This window comes from Cotesia glomerata, linkage group LG7 (genome assembly GCF_020080835.1).
Source record: "Cotesia glomerata isolate CgM1 linkage group LG7, MPM_Cglom_v2.3, whole genome shotgun sequence".
Classification (NCBI taxonomy): domain Eukaryota; kingdom Metazoa; phylum Arthropoda; class Insecta; order Hymenoptera; family Braconidae; genus Cotesia; species Cotesia glomerata.
In genome coordinates, this window is record NC_058164.1 from 1,662,761 (window position 1) to 1,687,684 (window position 24,924).

At 29.4% G+C, this 24,924-nt stretch overlaps 3 protein-coding genes and 1 long non-coding RNA gene across 14 annotated transcripts in view; 2 read left to right on the forward strand and 2 right to left on the reverse strand.

Annotated features, from left to right (window-relative positions):
• LOC123268484 overlaps positions 1-4,340 on the reverse strand; it is a 36,624-nt gene extending 32,284 nt beyond the window's left edge. For all 3 annotated transcript variants that reach the window (XM_044733590.1, XM_044733588.1, XM_044733589.1), the window contains exon 1: positions 4,177-4,340. The gene's annotated coding sequence lies outside the window, so the exon portion shown is untranslated. The remainder of the gene's footprint in view (positions 1-4,176) is intronic.
• Positions 2,554-4,214, forward strand: LOC123268556. 2 transcript variants are annotated; one of them, XR_006510251.1, is made up of 3 exons: positions 2,554-3,629; positions 3,690-3,959; positions 4,139-4,214. It is a non-coding gene; the product is annotated as an uncharacterized LOC123268556 (long non-coding RNA). The 2 variants fall into 2 exon arrangements; XR_006510250.1 differs by having other exon boundaries at positions 3,705-3,959.
• Positions 4,341-4,915: 575 nt separating the features above from the next.
• On the forward strand, positions 4,916-7,480 carry LOC123268516 (WD repeat-containing protein 89). Its single transcript, XM_044733668.1, has 7 exons — positions 4,916-5,222; positions 5,291-5,517; positions 5,587-5,921; positions 6,021-6,149; positions 6,221-6,315; positions 7,074-7,176; positions 7,251-7,480. Exons 1-7 carry the CDS (start codon positions 5,056-5,058, stop codon positions 7,401-7,403), a joined length of 1,209 nt encoding a protein of 402 aa, XP_044589603.1. The 5' UTR covers positions 4,916-5,055; the 3' UTR covers positions 7,404-7,480.
• Positions 7,481-7,775: 295 nt separating this feature from the next.
• LOC123268481 (rho guanine nucleotide exchange factor 18) lies at positions 7,776-24,280 on the reverse strand. 8 transcript variants are annotated; one of them, XM_044733580.1, is made up of 16 exons: positions 23,939-24,280; positions 23,226-23,317; positions 21,398-21,718; positions 19,965-20,344; positions 19,694-19,843; positions 19,396-19,586; positions 18,761-18,910; positions 18,348-18,423; positions 18,134-18,263; positions 17,599-17,785; positions 16,808-16,879; positions 15,801-15,854; positions 14,151-15,672; positions 13,892-14,074; positions 12,089-12,798; positions 7,776-11,945 (listed from the first exon to the last, which is right to left on the reverse strand). In XM_044733580.1, exons 2-16 carry the CDS (start codon positions 23,263-23,265, stop codon positions 11,585-11,587), a joined length of 4,527 nt encoding a protein of 1,508 aa, XP_044589515.1. In that variant the 5' UTR covers positions 23,266-23,317; positions 23,939-24,280; the 3' UTR covers positions 7,776-11,584. The 8 variants fall into 8 exon arrangements, with proteins under 8 accessions (XP_044589515.1, XP_044589513.1, XP_044589514.1 ...); XM_044733578.1 differs by having other exon boundaries at positions 18,761-18,913; XM_044733579.1 differs by having other exon boundaries at positions 18,761-18,913; positions 24,170-24,266.
• Between the last annotated feature and the right edge of the window lie 644 nt (positions 24,281-24,924).

Sequence of the window (24,924 nt, forward strand, 5' to 3'; positions counted from 1 at the left end):
GATTGACCCGATGGCTAAACCGATTTAGTTCACTGTATAAACATTTTATTTTATTACTATTGTTTATTTAATAACTCACCCTACATTGTGAAACCATTAACTTAATTAATTAATAATTTTTTTTTGTAATACAAAGCCTGTTTTTAATACAATTATTCTGTTATTCTTCTCGTAGAGCGTCGCTTTGAATCTGCACGCAATCATCAACAAACTAGATCTATGTTTTATAAATTAATAATTTTATATTAAATTTTTTACAGCATTCATATTTCATAATCAACTATTTGCTTCATTAGTTTTTAATTTTATTTTAATGTTAAAAAAGAAACGCGTGAATAGACCTGACTGAAATTAGTAACTTGTTAAATCATTAGAACTGAAAATAATAATGACTATAATCAATTCGGTCATTCGCTAGGCAAACAAGAAATAAATAAATAAATATAAATCTAAAGATACGAGTACTTAGTTATTATGAATAGTGAGATACAAATAAAGAAACGAAAGAGAGCGAAACGAGGAACAGGTGTACGTAAAGAACGCGACCAGCGTAACTACATAAATCGTATCTTCATTCCGACATATTTATTTTTTCATTTCAGTAAATCTTGATGTACTTTTTTTCCCATCATCTAATCCTCGGTTATGCTTTTCGGACTTTGCAGCTAGATTCGAAGAAACTGTAGCGAAACGCCTCCATTTTTTTTTTTTTCTATATCTTCCATCTTAAGAAAAGAAGAAAAGTAAGTATCTAATAATAAAAAGAAGAAGAGTATAAGCAGTTATGTTATTTTTCGTCTTAAGTCGATACATAAAATTTCTTTTTGCTTTACTGGGGTAAAAGTTATTTCATGCCTCAGTATCGTTGCTTTGGCGATGACGTAAGCTCTTTATATAAATATATATATATACGACATAATATAAGCATAAGTACATATGATAGGTACAAGAACATAAGTATACTCGGAGATTGACAAGACGATATAAGCTTCAAGGATACCGAGATTTAATAATTATAATAATAGTAAAAAACTAGGATGTGTATTTTATTTATTTATATTTAAACAAAATATTCCATTACGTGGATATTAAATTACTTGGGTAATTTTTCTCAACGTTATTATATCATGAATGGGTGAATAAATAGTATGATTAGAGATGTAAATAATACGATTAAGAGGGAAAAATAGTAAAAAAAAAGAAAATAGTATGTGTGGAGCAAAATGAGCATGCGTTATGTGGTGTGATGTGTGATGATAAATCTCCAGTGATGAGGAAGTGTGTAAATAAATATAATGATATAATGAAATAAAAAAAAAATAGCTCGCTTCCGCGGTAATAATACAGTACAACCGTAGGTCAATGTAATCCAAGATGAAAACTGCTCTAAGTAATAAGATCTCTAGCAGAGCAGACCAAATACCGAGATCAAGAGTTTAATAGGGAATCTAATCCAACACAAGTTGATAAAGAATAATACATAGTAGCAATCTTGCAGTCACTATGTGACTGCCGTGACTTGAAAACTATAAATAAATAAAATTTTGCTTTATTAAATAATGACTTTTGTTAAATTGCACTGTAGTTTCTTAACTATTGACATTTTTAAAGATATAAGCTCATCCCGATGTTACACTCATCAAGAGCTTTCATTTGAGTATACCCACATGCATTTTGATATATTTTTCATATATTTATATACATAATATATATATAAATATATGAAAAAATGATGTGGGTACTCAAATGAAAAGTCTTGATAAATGTAACATCGGGATGAGCTTATATCTTTAAAAACGTCAATAGTTCACAGGATACAGGGTAATTTCTTAATTATTGACATTTTTGAATATATAAGCTCATCCCGATGTTACACTCATCAAGACCTTTCATTTAAGTACCCACATGCATTTTGATATATTTTTCACATATACATATATATAATATATATATAAATATATGAAAAATTTATATGGGTACTCAAATGAAAGGTCTTGATAAGTGTAACACCGAGATGAGCTTATATCTTTAAAAATGTCAATAGTTCACAAGATATTCGTTAAATTGCACTGTACTTTCTAAACTATTGACCTTTTTAAAGATATAAGCTCTTCCTGATGTTACACTCATCAAGAGCTTCCATTTGAGTATCCACATGTATTTTTGATATATTTTTCATATATACATATATACATATATATAATATATATAAATATATAAAATATATAAAAAATTGATGTGGGTACTCAAATGAAAGGTCTTGATAAATGTAACATCGGGATGAGCTTATATCCTTAAAAATATCAATAATTCACAAGATATCTGTTAAATTGCACTGTATTTTCTTAACTATTGACGTTTTTAAAGATATAAGCTCTTCCCGATGTTACACTCATCATGAGCTTTCATTTGAGTACCCACATGCACTTTGATATATTTATATATATAATACATATAAATATATGAAAAATTGATGTGAGTACTTGAATGAAAGGTCTTGATGAGTGTAACATCGGGATGAGCTTATATCTTCAAAAATGTCAATATTTCACGAGATACAGAGTCATTTCTTAATTATGTATGTAGAGATAGAGCATTTTCGAATGCAGCCTGAATACTTATCATCATAAATTGACTATTGGTGAGAATGATATGAAACCATAAAAAAGCACAACTCCAGTTCAAGACTTTTCCAACGATACCAAGTTTAACCATAAAAACCCATTTTATCGTATAAATACACTGGCCACAAAATTTTGCATATTCTCTTAATAATACATATTCTATGCTATGTTGATGAAAGTAAACTTTTGACTCATCACCGAATAGAAGTTGGAATAAGCTTGAAAACACTCAACAAATCTTGACTTCCGCGTCGGGTCACAAATTCCTGCGGTGGTTGTTGTCAATGCTAATTTTACTTCACCGTAGAATTCAGTTTTAGACAAACAGTTCCTAATTTCTCAACATTTAATACTTATGATAAAGTTTTAAGATAAACTTTATCGGTAAATTTAAAATTGTTGAAGTTAAGTCTGCGGATGGAAGTTAGTCAGTGGATGAACTTAAAAGTATAATAAACATAAATAATCGATTGAATGTTCAATAATCTAATGATTGAATCAGAATTATATTAGTGATCTCGTGTAGAGCGAGAGAGAGAGAATGGAATGCCGTTGATGAGAGGTGACGTAGTCGGTACTCAAATTGAATTACAGCTCGGGACTCAATAAACTGACCACGAGCAGAACGACTACAGCAACGGCGACAACTGTTAAATGTCCGACAGAGTGATACTCGTGTTCACATGTGTACACAAGGTAAAACCATATAATCTATAATAAAATCGAGCTATTATGTCACATCAAACTAATCAGACAGCGCTTAGTTTGTATTATGTTATTATTGGCTAAAAGCGCTAGACCAGCTTAGATCATGAGATCAACGCTCGACGCCCTTTGATTTTAATCCAGCTAATCATCAATAATGAACACGCCAGCCATGTCAGGGAGCTCAGGGTGATTTGATCCTCCGACCCGATTTTAGTTGACAGACAAGTGAAATTCAATTAAAATCTCGAATCCGTATAAGGAGCAGAGTTAATACAAGTCTTGTCTCATCTCGGGAATGTAAGTATCTATTGTCTATCATCATCAACAATTCATCTTCATTAGCAATTAATTTTCTAGCTCTCCCTATTCCAGATCAGACCAGACCAGACCAATTTGTATTATCATAATAATGGATAAACGTCAATCGCTGAAATTACAGATTAAGTTATTAGGTTTTAAATTAATAAATTATTCGAGGCTGCGATGATTATTTAAATTTTTTAAATTAATAACTATAAACTTAAGATTATGCACTGAGATTCTGGCATTAACCTTGGCCTCAGCCAGCCAGCAATCGACCGTTTTTTACATACTTTAACCGGCTAAACTTGGCAGGTGCAATTCAGGGTAAGTTGTTTTTTTATTTTGTTACCAATATTTTTTTTTCCAACCCGCCAAATTGTTTTCTGGGTCATTTTATTGTCAAGATGAAGGATACAGCTGATCCTAAATTTTGCTCTGTCCTAACAGCTACGGATATTTCGTCGAGTTTTGTTATTGACGTTTTGGTAAATATTAAATCCAAGATCAAGATAAATTGACAAGCTTATCCAGAGATACTCACCTCGGTTAATCACTTGGAAAAACAGCAACCACTGGTGGTTTAATTAGTCACTGATTTTATTCACTGGTGAAGAATAATGTATTTCACGATCACTGAGACGACTTTTCACGACCACGCCAAAACAGCCCCTCGTCAACGACTGATTTTTATCGAACAACTCGCGCCAGCAACTGCTCTCCTGCTACAATTGTCAAACTGACGGCTAGCTCAGCGCCACCTGCTGTTTCTTGTCTATAATATTCAAATTTCCGCGGGTCGATAAAAAAACTCACGCGGGAAGATTATTCTTCTTCCATCTTGCAGGGTAATTACGAAGTACTTTTATAATAATAAAGTTAACCGACATTTTTGATTTTTTTATTTTGCTTAATTTATTAAATTATAACTAAAAAATATTTTTTAAAAATTGCACTTATAGTTTTTAAATTTTTTTACAATTGAAAAATTTTTTTTTAATTTTTTTAATAAAAAAAAATTATAAAAATTTTTACATGGCTAACTTTATTTTCAATGACACTAAAGTTAGCTGACATTTATAATGTTTTGATTTTTTTTTAATAATTAAATTAGAACAAAAAAATATTTTTAAAAAATTGCACTAACAGTTTTTAAAGTTTTTTACAAATGAAAATTTTTTTTCTTTTTTTTTTTGTAATCATTTTTTCAATAAAAAAAAATTTTTAAATGTTGGCTAACTTTATTTTCATAATTATTTTTGACTCATGCGCTTTCAACTCCCGGGTCTTTGCGATCTTCGAATCATAACCTATTTTACATACTTAAATTATTTTTAAACGCTAACGCGTGTTTTTTGAAAAGTGAATTTTTTAATTATTAAAAATTTATTGAAGATTTTTTAGTAAATGATATTTTATAAAAATGCCAAATATGATTGAAAATACCGAAAAGAGAGAAGGAGAAAATGGTGAAATACAGGATAATAACATTTGCAATAAGAGTATCAACAGATGTGAGATGATATTGTCAATGGAAGATACTATTTCCACCGAAGATAATTATATACTTGGTATCTGTGGCACTCAGAGGTAATTTATTTCCTGATATTTAATTTATTAATTAAATAAAATTCTTAAAAGTAATTTTTTAATTATAGCGAACCAGAATTCCGTATTTGCACCGCATTATCTGACTACACATGCGTTGTTTACAATGTCGGTGAACATTTATCAAAAATTTTAAAATTAGATCACAACACGTCACCAATTGTCGGCGTTAAATTCTGTCATGGTTCAAAAAATATTTTGTATACTGCTACCAAGCATGGAAGTATTACTGCATGTGATTTGAGAGCTAAAGGCAAACCTGTTGCCAAGTTGAAAGGTATTACTTTTTTATAATCAGTAGATACTCTGTCTAACAATTGCTTTATTAAATAAATTATTTGGGTAGATAATTCGTCCGAGGGAAAATTAAAACCACTAGCCAGTTTTGATATCAGCTGTGACGACAGGCTCGTTGCTGCAGGTACTGAGCACATCGGTGGAGATGCATTCATTCTATTCTGGGACATCAGGTTTAATAATTCCAAGTTTGACAGCAAGAATAATTTACTTGGCGGGTACTGGGAGTCTCACATGGATGATGTCACATCTTTAGCTTTTCACTGTGAAAAAGAAAATGTCCTCGCTTCGGGAAGTACCGATGGACTTATAAATATTTTTGATTTAACACAAACCACTGAAGACTCTGCTCTTAACTATTCTCTCAATACTGAATCGTCTGTGGTGAGACTGCAATTGATTTAAGCTCATCTAAGTTCATTTTTTCGACTCGGTGTTCTTAAAAATTTACATAAAATATTTAAAATAATTATTTGATTTCAGGATAGAGTAGGGTGGCTAGAAGATGGTAATATTTGGTGTACCACACATACTCATTCACTCCAGATGTGGAAATGTGAGGATGCATCACCTTTTATTAAATATAACCGCAGTTGTATTGCCAATTTTTTGGTAAGTTTACTTGTTTATTCATTTTTAATAATTCAGTTTTTTATTTAATTAATTAATTTTATTTATTTTAGAATGAAGATCCAGATAGTTGTTACCTTGTTAAAATGAACAAATCTGAGTCAATAGATCATTCATTTTTACTAACTGGTTCGAGTTCAGTGAAAGGGTAATTAATTATGATAGTAAATTTTAAACCATCGTACGACGTATTTCAGATCCTAGTTAATATAATAAATAAATAATTCAGGTTATAACGGATCAAATCTTTTTTATGCTAATTTTTTATTTCAATTCAGCGACGTTTCGCCATGGATTATGGCTTCTTCAGGCATCTAATTAAATACATACAAAAATTAGTCATGTTATATACAATATAAATAACAAACATATTTTAAAATATTTTTTCAAAACCAAATTTTTTTTTTTAAATGCTGTTATGTATATCTAAAAAAATTTTTTTTTGGTTTTGAAAAATTTTTTTAAAATATGTTTGTTATTTAAGGTAAAAGACCCAGATATTGACACTGGCCTAGTTATTTGATACTTGCAATTTTATTCTAATTAAAAAAATGAAATGTTCTAAAAAAAATAATTTTCTTAAAATTTATCATTCAAAAATTATATTTATTAATTTATTAGAGTTAATTTGTTTTTTTTTTTTTTTTAATTAAAATAAAATTGCAAGTATCAATAACTAACTGGGTCTTTTACCTTATATTTATATAACATGACTAATTTTTGTATGTATTTAATTAGATGCCTGAAGAAACCATGATCCATGGCGAAAAATCACTGAATTGAAATAAAAAATTGACATAAAAAAAGATTTGATCCGTAAAAACCTGAATTATTTATTTATTGTAAATTTTGAATTGAATAAATTTATTGTGAGAGTTTTGTATTTTAATGATAATTATTTTTCAGCGAAAATTTATCTGGAGTGATTGTCGATAGTGATGGAATGGAAATATGTTATGATTTTATAGGAAACAAACAAATTGTACGAGACAGTTGGCTTCATTCGAAGGTAATTTTTTAATAATTACTGTTTTATTGATACTTGATAATATAATCTTATGTCAATTTATTTTAAATATTTAGAGTGGATGCATGATAACTGGAGGAGAGAGCAGTGTTTTAAACTTGTGGAAGCAAAGTCCTGAGTCTCTGTCAATTCCAAGGCATTCGGAACGCAAATCCATTGCTAAATCCAATGGAAAAGCCCGTGATAAGCATAGGACAAAACCGTACTAATTGTGATGGAAATTGTCGTGAAATTTTGTACAATTTTTTACATTTAATACCTAAAAAAAATGCATCTTTATATTTAAAAATAATAAATTTGATAATTTGTGTATTATCTTTATTTTTATTACAATAACAGTTTTATTTACATTTATAATAAATAGTATATTTTATTCATTTATTTTCTTCCTCAGGCAGCTAATTATTCATATTATACATATATGATAAAAAACATAGAATGTTATTTTAAATTATATAGGAATGTATACTCTCCGTTCATTCAAATGCACGGTATTATTTTTTTAATTTTATTATTATGATTTTATAAGAAAGTTGTAAGGCGTCATTAGAAAATATAGTTAACATTGTATTTTTATTTTTAAGATAACTGTTCTCTATTAATTTTAATACTCGCGAATTTTAAGTTTTAGTACAGATAAATATGACCAGTGGTGTCTCTCCAGATAATTAATTTTAGAACATGGAAGTGAGATAACAACTGCCTTGCCAAATCGTTAAAATATTAAGCTTAAAAAAATTTTTCACTAAATTTTATTTCGAAAAAATCGTTCTAGCTCATTAAAATAATTTATCTACGAGCACCTTAATAAATGTTTTTTTTTTCTTTTTAAGATTTACTTTATACACGATTTAACAGGAATAAATATATAAAACTGCTTTTGTCATAACACGTGGCTAATTAAATGTAAGTATAAAAAGTTGGAATAAGAAGAAAATAAGTAGTAATATTAATTAATCAACAAGTCGATTAATTAATTATTATAATAATAACAATAAAGATCACTATTATGAGCGCGTAGATTGATTATGTAAATATAATAATTAGATTTAATAGTAACAAGTCTTTAAAAGGGAATATAAATTCAGGCAAAAATGATTTTCTCTTTAATTGCAATTTTAAAACACAGTCTCGCTTAAATACTTTTAATTGCATTATTTATTCATTTGTATATCATTTTATTACGAGACTCGTCAATCGAGTATTTTTTAAAAAATATATATATATATATATATATATATATTTTTTTTTTAAACATTCGATGCGAGAAAAAATACTTGAAATTTCAGCTATATAAAGTTTCATATTAAGAAAATATTTCAATTGTAAGCAAATAAAAATAAAGCGATTAACATTATTACCGATATCACAATAACAATAGAAGTAGTTACAGAGTTTAAGTACAAAAATACTTGCTCCGAAATATTTTTCAATAATTAGAAATATATATATGTATATTTGTCGTCACTTTTTAAATATGACAATACCGGGGCCGCTTATGTTTCTTATTCCTCCCATTTTTATAATCTAGAAACTTGTATTTTACTTATTATTGTTTATCTTTTTTTTTTAGACGTCTTAAAAAGTATAAGCGATTGTACGCACAAATAAATTTACAATTTAAAGCAAAAAAAATTTTTTATGATAAAAAGTAGGCCGTAAGACATTATCTAACGTTTCATCAACAGTACCGATTAATAAATGAATCGGCATTCGCATTAACAATTTAGTAGTATAATAATGATAGTAATAATCAACGACAGTGTCATTTAGTTGTATGAGCATAAAACAACATATGTATATCCTTAATTACAATTATATATGTATAATTATAATTATAATTGATTGCAGCAAAGACTTTAGTAAAGTTAAACTTAGTGAGCATGAACTAGTACATAATTTCTCAGAGTAACTTTTATCAATCTTTCATCAGTTAATATTAATAATTATTTTTTTTTTTTTTTTTTTTTACTACAGTACTATAATAATTAAATGACTTATTATATACCATATCCTCTACCGGAAGTCTTCTTAAATAAGAGTTTAATATTACTTCAATCAATCATCAATTATTAAATACAATTTCTTTTTTAACAATATATGTTTACCTACATTAATACACTCACACATACAAAGTACATACAATAATCCAATAACAATCTTACTTTTTTTTTTTTAACATATCACGATACATATTTATTATTATTTACTCTCTTACAATCGACAAACTTACAGTATAACGGTAAAATTCTATTGTCACCACAATTGATTTTTTGAAGAGTTATTATTAAATAACAGTAATTAATATTACTATTATTATAATTATATGATAATCTATAATTGATTTTTTTAAAATTAATTTATACAGATTATTAATTATTAAGTACGGATCGTTTTCTCTTCAGGTTTTTTGCATCGATTATTTAATTCGTTTTTTTTTTTCAAAAGTATTGCACGCTTACACGTAATTTTAATTAATTCATTTATTGAATAAAAAAAAAGACATTTCACTCTGACGTTTGTTCTCTTTAATACAGATTTTATTTTATGAATCTAGTTAATGTCATTTGAATGTTTTATCCATCGTATTTAACGCAATAATTATAATGATCATAAATAATTTTTAAAGTTATTAAAAAATCATTAATTAACAAATGGCAGTGAATAAGCCAGCCTTTCCAAATCCTCATTTGCTATTTATTATGTGAGATATAATTAATATGAAAATGAGGATATTTCCTCACAATTGGCTAATTTCCATTCTTAATGTTGACTATTACTTTTAAAATTATTTTGTTTAATTAAATGCAATATAAATGAGCTCCAGGTTATTCATTGGAATATAAATATTTTTTTTCGATTAGTTATTCTTGGAATATATTGGAGCACGCATGAAAAAAAATAATAAAAAATAAATGCATAAAAAATCACAAAAAACAGTTTTTTTTTTTTTAATATTTTGTAATTAATGAGGCACATTCGTTGCCTTTTATCGAGATTATTCTCTTCTAATATTCGATGATAAAGAATACTACCCGGACCCTATCATCATTTAATAAGATTCTCATTAAGCGTATTTGTGAATCAAAATTATTTTTATTAGTTCATAAATACACTTAGTAAGGATTTTTTTTTAAATAATCAGTCATAGGACACGTAATTAGGGTAACACCCGCCTTGTCTAATCGTTGGATGAGGAAAAGTTTTACTTGATAAATTTATTTTCATTTTTAATGGATTTTGTTTTTCCAAACTACGACAGTATCTCAAATTACAAATACAAAATCTTTAAAATTAATGATACAATTTTATTGTACATAATGACGAATCATTTTTTATATAATAAATTCAATCAAAACTGGAAGTTAACGATTATCAAGTACGCTGAATTTAAAATAACGATTGCTTTATTTTGTTTAACAGTGCGTTTATCATATCATATATTAATAATATTTATTTATATTCTTTTATTATAAATTTTTTTAATACTGTAGTATGTACCGATCGTCGTCGCTTTCAACTTTTTTTTTATTATTATTTCTTGAAAATGTATTAAAAAATAATTATTTTTTCCGCTAAACAGGCTTTTTTTACAACAAAAATAATTTCTTTTTGTAATAATAGTAGTAAAAAATAATAATCAATAATCATTATCCATATATTGGAGTAAGAGGACAGAAAAAATGTCGATTGCACATACATCCATACATACATACATATATATACTAATATATACATATGTACATAAATTGGAAAAGCAACACAAATATTATTTTTTATAATTACTGATCACGCTTCATATGTCCAAAAATCTTAATATTTATTATAATTTTCAACAATTATCCAGTTATCGACTCTTGTGTATGTGTGAGTTTGTATTTTGTCAGTATTATATAAGAAACTTTCAGTCGATTACCAGAATTAGCAACAAGATGATCTAAATTAGTTCACCAAAACGGTTAATTAATACTCATTTGAAATACTTCATTGTTTTTTTTTATACTGATCTAAAAAGTATCAATTTCATTATTAAAAAATTTTTTTCATCGTTAATAATCACGTTTATATTTAATAAAATAATTTCAATAAAAGCGAATGCTTATATCGTAAATTGAGTAAATAATAATTTCAAAAAAGCAAACTATCCAGTTGTTTATAAACGTCAATACCAAAAGGACAAATAAACAAACTCACTGACCTTATTCAGTGTATAAATAATACATTAATCATCAGTTTTGAATATTGGAAGTCAAAATGATTTAACGCGGCTCCTTGATTGTGCCTCCTTTGACGGGCTGCGCGATGGAGTTGGAGTAGAGGTGGGTGTGCCTGGTGCATTTGTAGATGCACGAGGTGGTCGACTGTGTTTTCGACCAAACCGGAAGAATCGTCAGAAAAATATAACTTCCTCTTCAAGTGGTTGCTGTGGCTCAGCACGCTGTTGATGTGGTTGAGGTGGTAGTGTCGACTGATGTTGCTGCTGCTGTTGTTGTTGTTGCGATTGTTGATGATGGTAGGATTCTACTGATGAGCGTGCAATACGAACTGAACGATTCGATGAAGATGCTGATGATGATGATGACGATGACAATAATGAATGATTTCCATTATTATGATGGTGATGATGGAGATGATGATGGTTATGACCTAATTCTGGAGATGAGTAGGCCGAAGTAGTGACCACTGAGGCTGGGCTACAACTCGTCCGTGAGTGACGATCCGGGCTGTTATTGCATCCAGTACTGACGCTCCTGTATAACACATCGAAGACTAATCTCAATGGAAATAAGCATCGATATCACTTTGATAAAATGTTTTTCGCCCAAAAATAAATAATACCACATGCGCCAAGTCATAGCTGTTTTTCTAATTTATTTATTTATTTATTTTTCACCTTGTACTATTGTTGTTACTGCCGCTGGCAAGCTTAAGTGGTAGTTGTTGCTTAACAGGCGGTAGATTACTTGGTGCTTTCTGTTGATTAGTAGCACTTATTAAATTCAACGGTATCCTTTTAGCATCCGGTAATGACTTGCGTGACTGAAGAGTGTCACTGGACTGGCTAACGTGAGACACGTGAGTTGCATTTGAACAAACTGTCGGCGTTGTAACAACACCCGAGCGTTCCAATGCTTCGAGTCGTCGATACAATTGATCACGTTGATTTGTCACGTCGAGCTGTTCAGCGGCTACTTGTTCTCTAAGTCTCGTTAATTCAGCACGCTCCTCAGACAACTCCTTCCGTTCTTGCTGAGTGGCTGCCCGGAAGGCTGCCTTTTCACGACTCAACTGATCTTGCAAATTTCTCAGCTCCTCTAATTGACGATTCGGATTTGGCCGGCTGTTTGATGATTTACCTACTCCACCATCTTTACACGCCGATAATTGAGCTTGGAGGCTATCTATTGTCGTCATTTGATTACTTATTATGCAAAGTAATGTGTAGATATAATGGGATAGTCTTATTGCAGCTATTTGCTGATCTTTGTTAATTTCATGAGCGTCACCCTCCTTTTTAATATCACTTTCCTTCACAAAGTCACTTGTTTTTGGTGGCGTCATTACGGAATGTAGTGTAGCTGAATCTCGCCATGGATATCGTTCCTGAATAAATAAAATAAAAAACTAATTAAAAACTAGCAACCTTGCAGTCACTATGTGACTGTCGTAACTTGTGAACTATAAATAAATAAAATTTTGATTTGTTAAATAATGACTTTTGTTAAATAGCACTGTAATTTTTTAAATATTGACATTTTTAAAGATATAAACTCATCCTGATGTTAAACCCATCAAGAGCTTTCATTTGAGTATACAAAAATATATGAAAAATTGATGTGGGTAATCAAATGAAAGCTCTTGATGATTGCAACATCGAAATTAGTTTATATCCTTAAAAATATTAATAGTTAAGGAATGAAATTGTATCTTGTCAAATAATGATATTTTAAAAGATATAAGCTCATCCTGATGTTACACTCGTCAAAAACTTTCGTTTGAGTACTCACATGCATTTTGATATATTTTTCATATATACATATATCTTAAATATATAAATATATGAAAAATTGATGTGGATACTCAAATGAAAGCTCTTGATGATTGTAACATCGAAATGAGCTTATATCCTTAAAAATATCAATAGTTAAGGTATGAGATTGTATCTTGTCAAATAATTATATTTTAAAAGATATAAACTCATCCCGATGTTACACTCGTCAAGAGCTTTCATTTGAGTACCCACATGCATTTTGATATATTTTTGATACATATATATATATATATATATATATATATATATATATATATATATATATATATATATAATATATGTAAATATATGAAAAATTGATGTGGGTACTCAAATGAAAGGTCTCGATGAGTGTAATATCGGGGTGAGCTTATATCTTCAAAAATGTCAATAGTTCACAAGATACAAGATCATTCCTTAATTATGTATCTAGAGATAGAGCATTTTTGAATGCAACCTAAATACTTATCATAATAAATTGACTATCGGTGAGAATTATATGAAACCTTGAAAAGGCACAACGTCAGTTCAAAACCTTTTCAACGATTCCAAATTTACTCATAAAAACCCATTTCATCATATAAATACACTGGCCACAAAATTTCGCTTACTCTCTTAATAATATAGATAATAAAATTATAGAAAAAAAATTTAAAATAAATTTACTTTATTGTTGTTGTCAAATCCAGCAAAAGTTTCTGCTCGCCGCGGAATACAAAGAGCCGGAGGAATATAAGCTTCACTGTGACGTTCACCAGCAGAGCTTAAACTCCGTGATAATGAACCACCACCCGCTCCGTATGATAGAGAGCTTGCAAGTCGTGTTGCTTCTTGTACAGCTACTACAACCTAAAATAATTTTTAAACCAGTTAATTATTAATAATTAATCAATAAATAATCATCCACAGTGTATAAGTTTTTTACCTCTTGCCATACTTGCCACGAATCAGAGCCATCACCACGACACAATCGAGTGTAATCGGGTATATTTTCATTCCGCTCGGTTTTATCAGCTTCATTATCATTCTCATTGCACATATTACCCTCGTATACCAATCTCATCTGTAGAGCCATTTTCTCTTCCAACAAAAGCGCTTGTTCGGTGTCTTTTTTTCTCAACTCACTTATTATTCGTAGTATATGAGTTTCCTTGGCTTTAGCAATACGTTGTCGTTCATCAATAGACAAAGTAGATGCAGATGATGACCTAGTACCAGGAATCTCACCAATAGAGCCTTCATCTAAAGTGTCATTTTCACAGTCCTGTGGACATGCTTCAACAGCAGAACGTATAGCCGATATCCACAAATGTTTATCTTTTGGTTTCTGTACTTTTAGCTCAAACATTTCTGGTTCAGAGGGATTGCTACTGATAACATATATACTACGAGACTCTTGGCCAGCCTTTTCACGGACCAATAATTTTTGCAGTGATACAACTCCAGCTTTATTATCAGGTACAAAGAAAGCGTACTTTTGATCTCGTGTTTCAGCTAAAAATAATAATACATCAGACAAGACGACTACAGTTACTGGTACCATTTTTCCACGACCTTGCATAAGGTATGCAGTACCCTCGAATTTTAAAACACGATTAAATGCCATTAAATCGGATTTCTTAAATTTAACACCACGATGATGAGCAAATGATTTAGCATCAATACGATTATATATTTCTAATTTTCTATCTTCACGTTCTTTATCAGCAACACAAGTGTCAACGTCACCCAGTATTTGTTTAACAAGATTTAATGCCTGACGTAAATTTTCTTTTTCCTCATTAACTGTACCCGTTTTAATCAACGGCTCAACGAGCAATGGATACTTTGTCAAACGTTGCGTTACAAATAAAATACATTCAGGTATGCCTTTTTTCTTCAACAAAGGATTAGTCTGACATAGTTTAACAAACCGTGCAAATCTAGCGTCCATGCGTAAATAATACTTGTATGTATCAACAGCATCACGATGACGGCTACAAAATTCACCGTAAGCACTTGTCATACGTGCTGAATTATCATCTGAAAATTGTTCAACAAGTATGTCAGCTATTGTCGGTACTACTGGATTAGCGCTTTGGCGTTTTCGTAATTTTAATAAAAAACGCAAGTGGATGTCTATTAAATCACGTAACCGTGGAAACATTCGTTCAAGATCTGGTGCACCCAAACGGAAATGCCGCCTTAATCCTTCAACAAATATTCTATCCATTGCTAGTAATACAAGACAGTGATGCTTTTCTGTAAGGACAAATTCATAAATATGCTCTTGACGCTTAACTTCACGATCATTATTGTCAACAAGTCTCAATGCTTCGCTACGTCCAATTGCTGCGCTCCAAGAATCTGGTTCATCTCCTCCCAGTTTTAACTCTGGATCCAGTCCTTCTATATCGCTGATTGTAAGTAAGTGGACGTCATCACCAAAGTCAAACTCTTCCCACCCGCTGTATAAATAAAATAAATCATTTTAATCGATGCTTTTTAAAGTTCAAGTTTATAAATTCATATTGAAAAAAAAAAAAAAAAAAATATGTATGTGTATTTATATATAAAAATATATTTTTTAACTGACCTAACAATATCTCGATGTCCAGTATCGCCGTCTTTTTCCTCGCTGATTATTTGACTGTAAAAAATTCTCTTAGCATGAGTCAGTGCATTATAAAGTCCTTCCGATAGATTAAACTAATCGGTTGGATAGGCAAAAAGATGATCGATTGTTGCCTTCTCCTAACGTTAGCGTAATCATTTAAGCATAGGTATTACAAATAAAATAAAATAAATAATAAATAAATAAATAACAATTAATAGTTTAACAGAGTGCACTGTATCAAACTTTTAGTGATAAAGTTTCAGTAAAAATTTTTAAATCAATTTTTATGTTATTGAAAAAGTTATACTTCTGATTGGGTAAACAAGGTCTATTTACATATCGTAAAAATTTTATTATTTCTATGCTTTCCATAGAGAAGGTTTTTTTTTTTTTTTTTTTTTTAATAGAAAACAAAAATAAGACACAAGGCACAAATATAATTATTTTTTAATTTTTTGTACTCTATTAATAATTAAGATAATTTTTTTTTCTTTTTCCATAGGAATGTATGCTTACCAACTATGGAATAAATTACAATATTTGATACAACAATTCAAATGATAAAGAAAATAACGATCAGTAATAAATGAAAGGTACATTTAAATAAATTAAAAATAAATAAATAAAATAAATACAAGCAGGCAAGTTTTAAAAGCTCAGGCAAGCAGAAAATGTAATTAAATATTTCGCAATATGTGCCGGTCATTCGGTATTTATAATAAATAGTAAGTAGTAAATACGGGCGAGTGGTATGTGTGCGAAAAATAAAAAACAGCTTGCGTCACGTTATAATTTTTTTTTTTTTCCTAAAGACAAAATACGTATAAATATAATACGTAGGATACATGTGTATCCAATAATACGGATTAAATATATATATATAAATAGGTAACGATTATGTATTATACATAATACAATAACAGTATAAACGATTCGATAAGGAAGAGTGAGACACATTGTGAGATGATATCTGTGGGTCGACTTACTTGACTCCAAGCTTGGTGGCAACACGCCGCCAAGGGCTGTAGCTTGTCACTGTTTTCTTGGTGCTAATTTCCCTTTTATCGTTGTTATCAGTGACCATACGGTATTCGTTGTGGTAGAGCACGAGAGGAAATGCACGGAGGAAGGAAAAAGCACACATTGCATTAGCGCAACCTTATGTTTTTTAATATCCGCGACAATACCTTATTTTGATTTCATTATTTATATTTTTTTTAAATCAATTTTTCCCTTTATTATTTTTACCTTCACTCCTTGCATTATCTTGCCATTTACTCACAATTTATTCTATCTATTTATTTATTTTAATTTATTTTTATTATTTTATTGACTAGCATTACCAATTAGCATTTAGTTGTTGTTATTATTGTTATTATGATTATAAAAATTATTATTATAAAATATTATTGTATCTTAGCTAAAAAATAATTAATTACGCGATTGTAAAGCACTATTGACCGGGCTACAACGCTGCTACTTTAATACAACGATCAGTAAATTAATTAATAAAAATTCTGCCGCTCTATTTATCTCTTGCAATAATTATAAAATTAATTTTAAATAAGCTCCTGAGCCAATTTGAATCTTCAAGTTGATAATTATTGTTGTTGTTTTTATAGAAAATATGGATAATTATCAGCTATGATGTATATTTAATAAAAACTTGTAGATTCAATTTGCCTGTGCATCGGCAGCGTGCGAAACTTGGACCATAAACACGTAAATTCGATGCAATAATCGAATTTTAATTTAAATAATATTATTAATAACTTACTTAGTGGAACCAGATGAGCTTGTCGGCGGTAGAGAAGCCGTTGAACCGCGTTTAACGTGTCCTACACTCGTAGCTATTGAAACATTTGATATTGATTTAATAGCACCTTTAGTACTCTTTGTCTTTGAACATTCTGTTGACACTTGATCGCGACATGATTGATTTTGATGTACTGATGTTCCGCAAACTTTAATTATGCAGAAATAAAAATAAGTAAATATTAATATGTACACAGAAAGAACAAGATGACACTGGATATCATCCCAGATTATACTGAGTGAAAAAAAATTTCAGATAGTAGCTAGTATAATCTAGATTACGATGAGTATAATCCAGATTACAATGAGTATAATCTAGATATCATGCAGTATAATCTGGATTTTTTTTAGCTATATTCTGAAATTTTTTTTCACCACAGATATCACTGAGTATAATCTGAGATGATATCCAGTGTCATCTTGTTCTTTCCGTGTACATAAAAAAATGATAATAATATTTTATAGTTTATATTGAGTAAATTGCTACTTATACTTACTTTCACACTGTAAAATAGATTTATTGCTGAGTTGTTTCATGCAAATATCGCAAACAACAGTTCCCTGAGTCCCAGCAGTCATTGTTATCCAATGATGGGACTGCGGACTAGGTTTCTTCCCACTTTTGTCCTTAAAAAAAAAAGTAAAATACCCAATTAGTATTATTATAGAATAAAATTAAAAAATAAAATAAATTAATTAAGAAATACCAACTTTTTTTTTACGGAAAAATAATGAACCTCTCTTCCTACGTGTTTTTTCCGAATGCTGATCGTCATAAGCTGTACCACTGTAATAATTACAGATGAATTATTAATTTAAAATAAATATTAAACAATTAAAATAATAACAATAAAAATAATAATAAACAAAAAGCAAAAGCATAGCTCGACAAGCTATTTGTGATAATGATTAATGATTAAAATTAAATAATGCAGTGATAAAAATTAATACACTCAGATATACACGACTTAGTTTAAGTACTAACCATAACCCTTTAAAGTAATGTGATTGATTATAATTATAATCATTAGAATTTGATAAATATTAAAATTGTACTTGTGTTAAATAGAAGATAGTTTAGTTTTTAAAACTATTTTATAATACATATACATCTAATTACTCACTCAGTCATAAGCTCGTCGAGAGAAACTTGAACATTAGCGGAATCTTCACGTATTAAATCTTCATGGAATGGGTGATGATGACTATGGGCTGTATGAAGGTCCTCAGTCTCAGTCTCACTTCCACTACCTTTCTCATTTCTTTCAAGTCGTCTGCTGTCATGCATGATCATAGCAAATGATATACAGTGCAACACACACTAAACTAATTAACTATTGTGTTTCTCTAAATCGCGATCGTGTCTAATTTTTATCATTTATCTCAGTATAAATATCAATTCATTACGTACTTTAGAAATAGAAACAAATACACCAAATTTATATAGATATTTTATAAATACAAAGTGTATTGAGAAAAAATTGATAAAATATTTTGATACTCTATTCTATTAATTTATTTATTTTATTTATATAAACAATTGATAGATAATTTACTGGCATGCTTAATGTGCGACAAATAAATATGTGATCCAAGCACTCATGAATCGAGCAAAAGATTCAGTCTTATATTTAAAGAAAGAAGAAAGAAAATTTGAAAGTGATTGCATATTATTTTAGCTAGCTAAATATATGTATAATAATATATAAAAATTTTGCTGTTTTATGGTATAAAATATCGACAATTAGAAATAACTTACGCGGCTAAAGAGGGGGTTGCGCGTGAACCTGACTCAGCAAGTAAAGTTTGTCCAGGTGGGGTGATGATTGATGGTGTGGAAATTGATTTTTGAAGGGGTAAACGTGATCCTGTAACCCCTGGTAGCAAGTTTGATGTTTCCGTCGACCTTTGATTGCCACCTCTTTTAACCGCTAGCTTCTGTAAATCAATCTGCATCCAAGAGATTCACACGTTAAATGTAAGATTCATTAATCTGTGATTAATTACATTATCCCGAGAAAAATATATTTTAAAAATGTGGTGTAATTAATTTTTACCTGAACAAGGTCAGCCTCATTGAGAGAGTGGGTACTTGTTTGAGATCTACACGATCTATTAGTAACTCCTGCACAAGGGGAACGTGATTTACCGTCCGATTCAAGGTCTATTTCGCTATCTAGACTACTCAAACTGATACTGCGTTGTCTCTGAAAATATCATTTTTTTCTTTTTACACCAAATCATCAGATAAATTAATCAAATAAATAACTGCATTAAATAACATAATATAATTTCATATCCAATATTAAGAAAAAAAAAATTATATACCATATTTTGTGCTTGTAAATGGTTTTGAATTTGACACCGATGACGGTGTCGAGTTTCCTCAAGATCAGTCCAACTGCGACGTCGATCTACGCCCAGCATTGAAGGTGGTAATTGTCCAGAATTTGGAAAATGTGTTGGAGAACTGTTGGTAGAACAATTGGCAAGATCAGGATCTGAACCAGGACCAGGACCACCACGATCACCAGTACGTCCTTTTGCGGCTGCTAAGCTCAAAGGACAAAGTGATGGACATGATGCACTTAGTCGCTGTGATGGTTCATTCTGTAGTAAACGATTCCCGAAGCCTAAGGTGCATAATGTCAAATCACGCATTCGCTGAATACTGTTGTGAATTTCGTGAAGCTGTTGGAGATTATCTTCTGCAAAAAATAAAAAATAACAAGCTCTTATTGGTTCAATACTAAAAATCCTGATGTCCATTAGGAATAGAAGTTAATTTATTCTCCGGTAATATCTTTGACCAAATAATGCAACATCACTAATTTAATTTATATTGGCCAAGTTTCAAATCTTAATAGATTTTTAAAACGAATATTTTCAGTTCTCTAACAATACTTTTTTATTTTTTTTTTATTTTTTCTGTTTCTTTTTTTTAGTAGATTTCATAGAAATCTAACTATTGCAATGGTCCTCATGACGGAACTTTTGAAAAATTTGGCTATACTCCGACTTAATTCGATGAGCTGAGTCAGAAAATACATATGGTTCAAAAGTTTATATATATATATATATATATATATATATATATATAACAATAATATATATATATATATATCAGATATAACGCGGCTTGTCACGACGATAGTGTCGCCAATTTACAACGGATCTTCACCAAACTCAACATACTTTTTCTACAGATAAATACCGAAGTCAAGTTCAAAGATGAGCTTAATCGGTCAAGTAATTTAGAAATGTCAGGATTTTAAAAATTTCAAAATCTTAGAAATTCATATTTCTTTACTTTCTTACTCGAATAACTTTTGAATGGGATAACTTATTAAATCTCTGTAAATTGCATCTAAAAGCTCATTCAATAAGCTACAATTTGAGTACCGTATCATATGTGTTGTCTCAAAATTAGGTCCTATTTCACTATGCCAATTATGAAATTTGCTGTTGCACTGGTTTTTTTTTATTTTTGTATAAAATCCTGGTAGTTTTTTTTTTCTATTCATTATGAAATCTACTTTCATTTCAGCTGCCAAATGGACTTTTTTTCTTTTTCAGTACATTAAAATATTATTTTTATTTCCAATTTTGTTTTCTACAAATATGTAATAAGATATTATAAAAGGACGTTAAATTTATACTCTAATGACCCTGTTATTGGCCATTGCTGTTGGGTCTTTATGTAAAGAAATAAATAAATGAATAAACAATACCAAATAATTGATATCGAAATTGAAGATTACCTAAGACAGGATAATGTTTAGCTAATCCCGGAGAGTGAGGAGTAACGCTGATAATCGGAACTAGTGGATTCTGTTGGTTACGAATATTAACTTCAAGCGTCGGAGGATCTGAATGACGCTGATCTTCACCGCTCTCAGACATTATGATATCCGGATTATCTTTGGTATATTCAGCGTTAGTATGGTTGTCGTCATCAAGATTCAACGACGCCAGTTCACCATTCACTACAGACACATGGTGATTACAGTCATTGATTTCCGAACCTAAGTAATCCGTAATCACATCTTCGTCACTATCTTCTCCGCTATTGGGGCATTCATCTGTAAAGTAAAATCACATTAAATTACACTTACTTATTTATAATAAGTGAAAATAAAAATTGAATAACTTGATAAAAATAAAAAATCTAAATTCCTATCCGTTTATTTTTATTTATAAAGTAACATCAGTACAGTGCTTGACATTGGTACAGGTAATTGAATAGATGGAATTTATCAAGATATGAGAAAACCGATACGGCATATCCATTTTCCATGTATAAGTATAAAGTACACACTTGTACTTGGTTTATAGAGAGCGAATAAACTCGTACTCAAACTAGTAGACATCTATCTCGAGATATTTCCCATTAGTAACCGCAAAAGATGTTCAATAGAAACCAGGTCACTATTTACACCTATGTATTTATACATATATATATTAACTATTATTTAAATCGTCATCGATATTTCGGACTTGTATTTTAACGCCATAGTACAATAATACTCCGCTGAAATCATGGTCAAGAGTTATCAAGCCACTGAATGAAAACGTCAAATAATTCTTAACTCACAGATTTAATAATAATAATAATATTAATAATGTATTCAATTGTTTTAATTCAATAGGCCATTATTAACCATTATCACCACCTACATCTCTATTTAACAATCCACATAAATTTTATTTCTATTTTTGTATGTATTTTATTATAATATTAAAACTATTGATCTCGCTCTTGAAACATTTTTAGTATTAAAGTAGCACAGCTGATACAAAATACGTCCGATGAGTTTTACGTCACAATACGTATTTTTTTTTATCTCTTTTTTTTTTCAAGTAAGTATGTCGTTTAATTTTAGTCGATAATTAAATTTTAATTACCGTTAGCATTTAACAGTATTGATAAACATTAATTTAAATTGACAGCAGTCAAAAAGATGGGTAAATAAATAAAAGAGTAATTACAGATAAAAAAAAAAAAAAAAAAAAAAAAAAAGTGAACAAACAAAGTGAAAAAAAGTAATTAAAAAATGTTCTGGCCTTTATCAAAGAGTAAAACGCGGTGCTGCATCCACTACAAAAAGCCTCGAGGACGAATTGATCGCGACCTCGCGCTCGCACAACTCCCAGTGCTCTCTATTCTGTCCTCTCAGTATATTCTACTACTATACTACCCTGCTATGTTGTTGGCACAAGAGTCAACCATCCAGGCCATCCCCAACCAACCAACCCCTTGGATAAAACAAAATCACAAAAGTCGTGCTGCTTCTCCCACTCCATATAAATATATAAATATATATACATATACATGTGTAGATATATAGCGATATATATGGCATCCCACTGGTACTTATCGTTAAATCTTTTTGTGGATAGAGCTTTATTTTTATCCTACATTTTCACGGATTCTTTTCAACTTTACGAAGCATCACAAATTCATTTAAATATCAATACAAATAAATAATACACATGAATAATTTACCTGTACAAGCGAAAAACAAAAACAAAATAATAATAAAAATAATGATAATGATAATGATAAAATAAAACAAATAAAAAAATTACCTGATGAAAATGGAGCGAGTCCTTCCTGACGTTTTTCCATATTATACCATAAAATTAATATGATTTTACTTAAAAACTCCAATTTTCACCAACTGAAAACACGTTAAATTGATTTTATAATTAAATAGTAAAAAGTAAATAAAAATAAATAAATATAAAATAGTAAGACACAAGATAGCCGTCACGGTGATGAATTATTGAAGATAATTGAGAAATCGTTGTAAAAAAAATTCCAACATGCGTGTCAATAAATTTATATTGTTATACGGTGTGAAAGTATAACGATTATAGTAGCTAAGGTAAAAGCCCCAATAGATGATCACGTACCAGTATATGATCACTCCATGTATTTGTATATCTATATTCACAAATATAGGTATACAAATACATGGAGTGATCATATACTGGTACATGATCATATATTGGGGCTTTTACCTTAATAGAAAAAAAATAAAATTATACATATGTATGTGTACGTGTGTGTACATTATACATATATATATATATATATAATGAGCGTCTAAGGCACGGGCCAACAGTCGATTTATTATTATTTCCGGAGGTGGAAACGACACTTGTTGCCAGGGAAAGCCGCAATGACAGGTAGTTATTGAGTCTGGCCACATTATCCAAAATACAAACTTACTTCACTAAAAAATCATGTGAATTTTTTTTTATCTAGATACATGTATGTGTACATTGTACATACATACCCAGCGCAAGTAAGTTTAAATGAATAAACCAATTCACTGCCAACACAGTCACACTACAGATGCTTCCATATTCAGTATTCCGTGAATACGTGTTTATTTATTTCCAAAAACTAAGTATCTCCCTTTGCTTCTGTCTTCTATATATATTTTTTATATTATATATTATTCTCATACACTTATCGTACGTCGACCATTTTATATATTAATACATGTACAAACAACGTAACTAACTTAAAGATATACACGCACTGGCTCCAAATCTGACACTCCTTTCTCTGAGCACCTCTGTGGTTGTTACCTTTTGCTTTTGATGATGTTGAACAACTAGCTAAAAAGTGCTCGAGTGGAGAAGTGAACAAAAGATAACGCTTTTATGTTACCAACTTAATCCACTAAATTTATTCAAATTCAAACTTTTTTGTTGGTCATACTTGATTTAAATTTATTGTATCGCGCGCTCTTTAAATAATTTTGTTTAATTTGACAGCTAACCTCAAAAGTTTAAATTTTCCTTGTCAATAATTATGTATTTATTATTAAATTGTGCAAGAAAAATTTTTTATCCCTATTTTTACATTAAAAAATTTAAAAATTTGAGAAAATGAGAATAATCAAATCGCGGGAACTCGGAAAAATTTTTTAATTATTTTTTATTGACGTTAGATATAGAACCGCAATATCTCAGCTGATGATAAGACAGTATATACAGTTTTCTATAGATTTTTTTTTAATACTACCAAATTTTATTTTATTATTTTATTGTATAAATTAATAAATGTATTTATATTCCATAATAAATTTTATTTTTATACTTTACAAAAATTATAAAAAAAACTTTTCGGACGAATAAATTCAATCTGAATTTAAACCCTAATTACCCAATAAATTTAATTTTAAAATATATTATATACATACGGAAAAAATAATCATATATATTATTCATCCGTATATCCGTATCAATAGTCACTGCGAATTATTTTTTAATA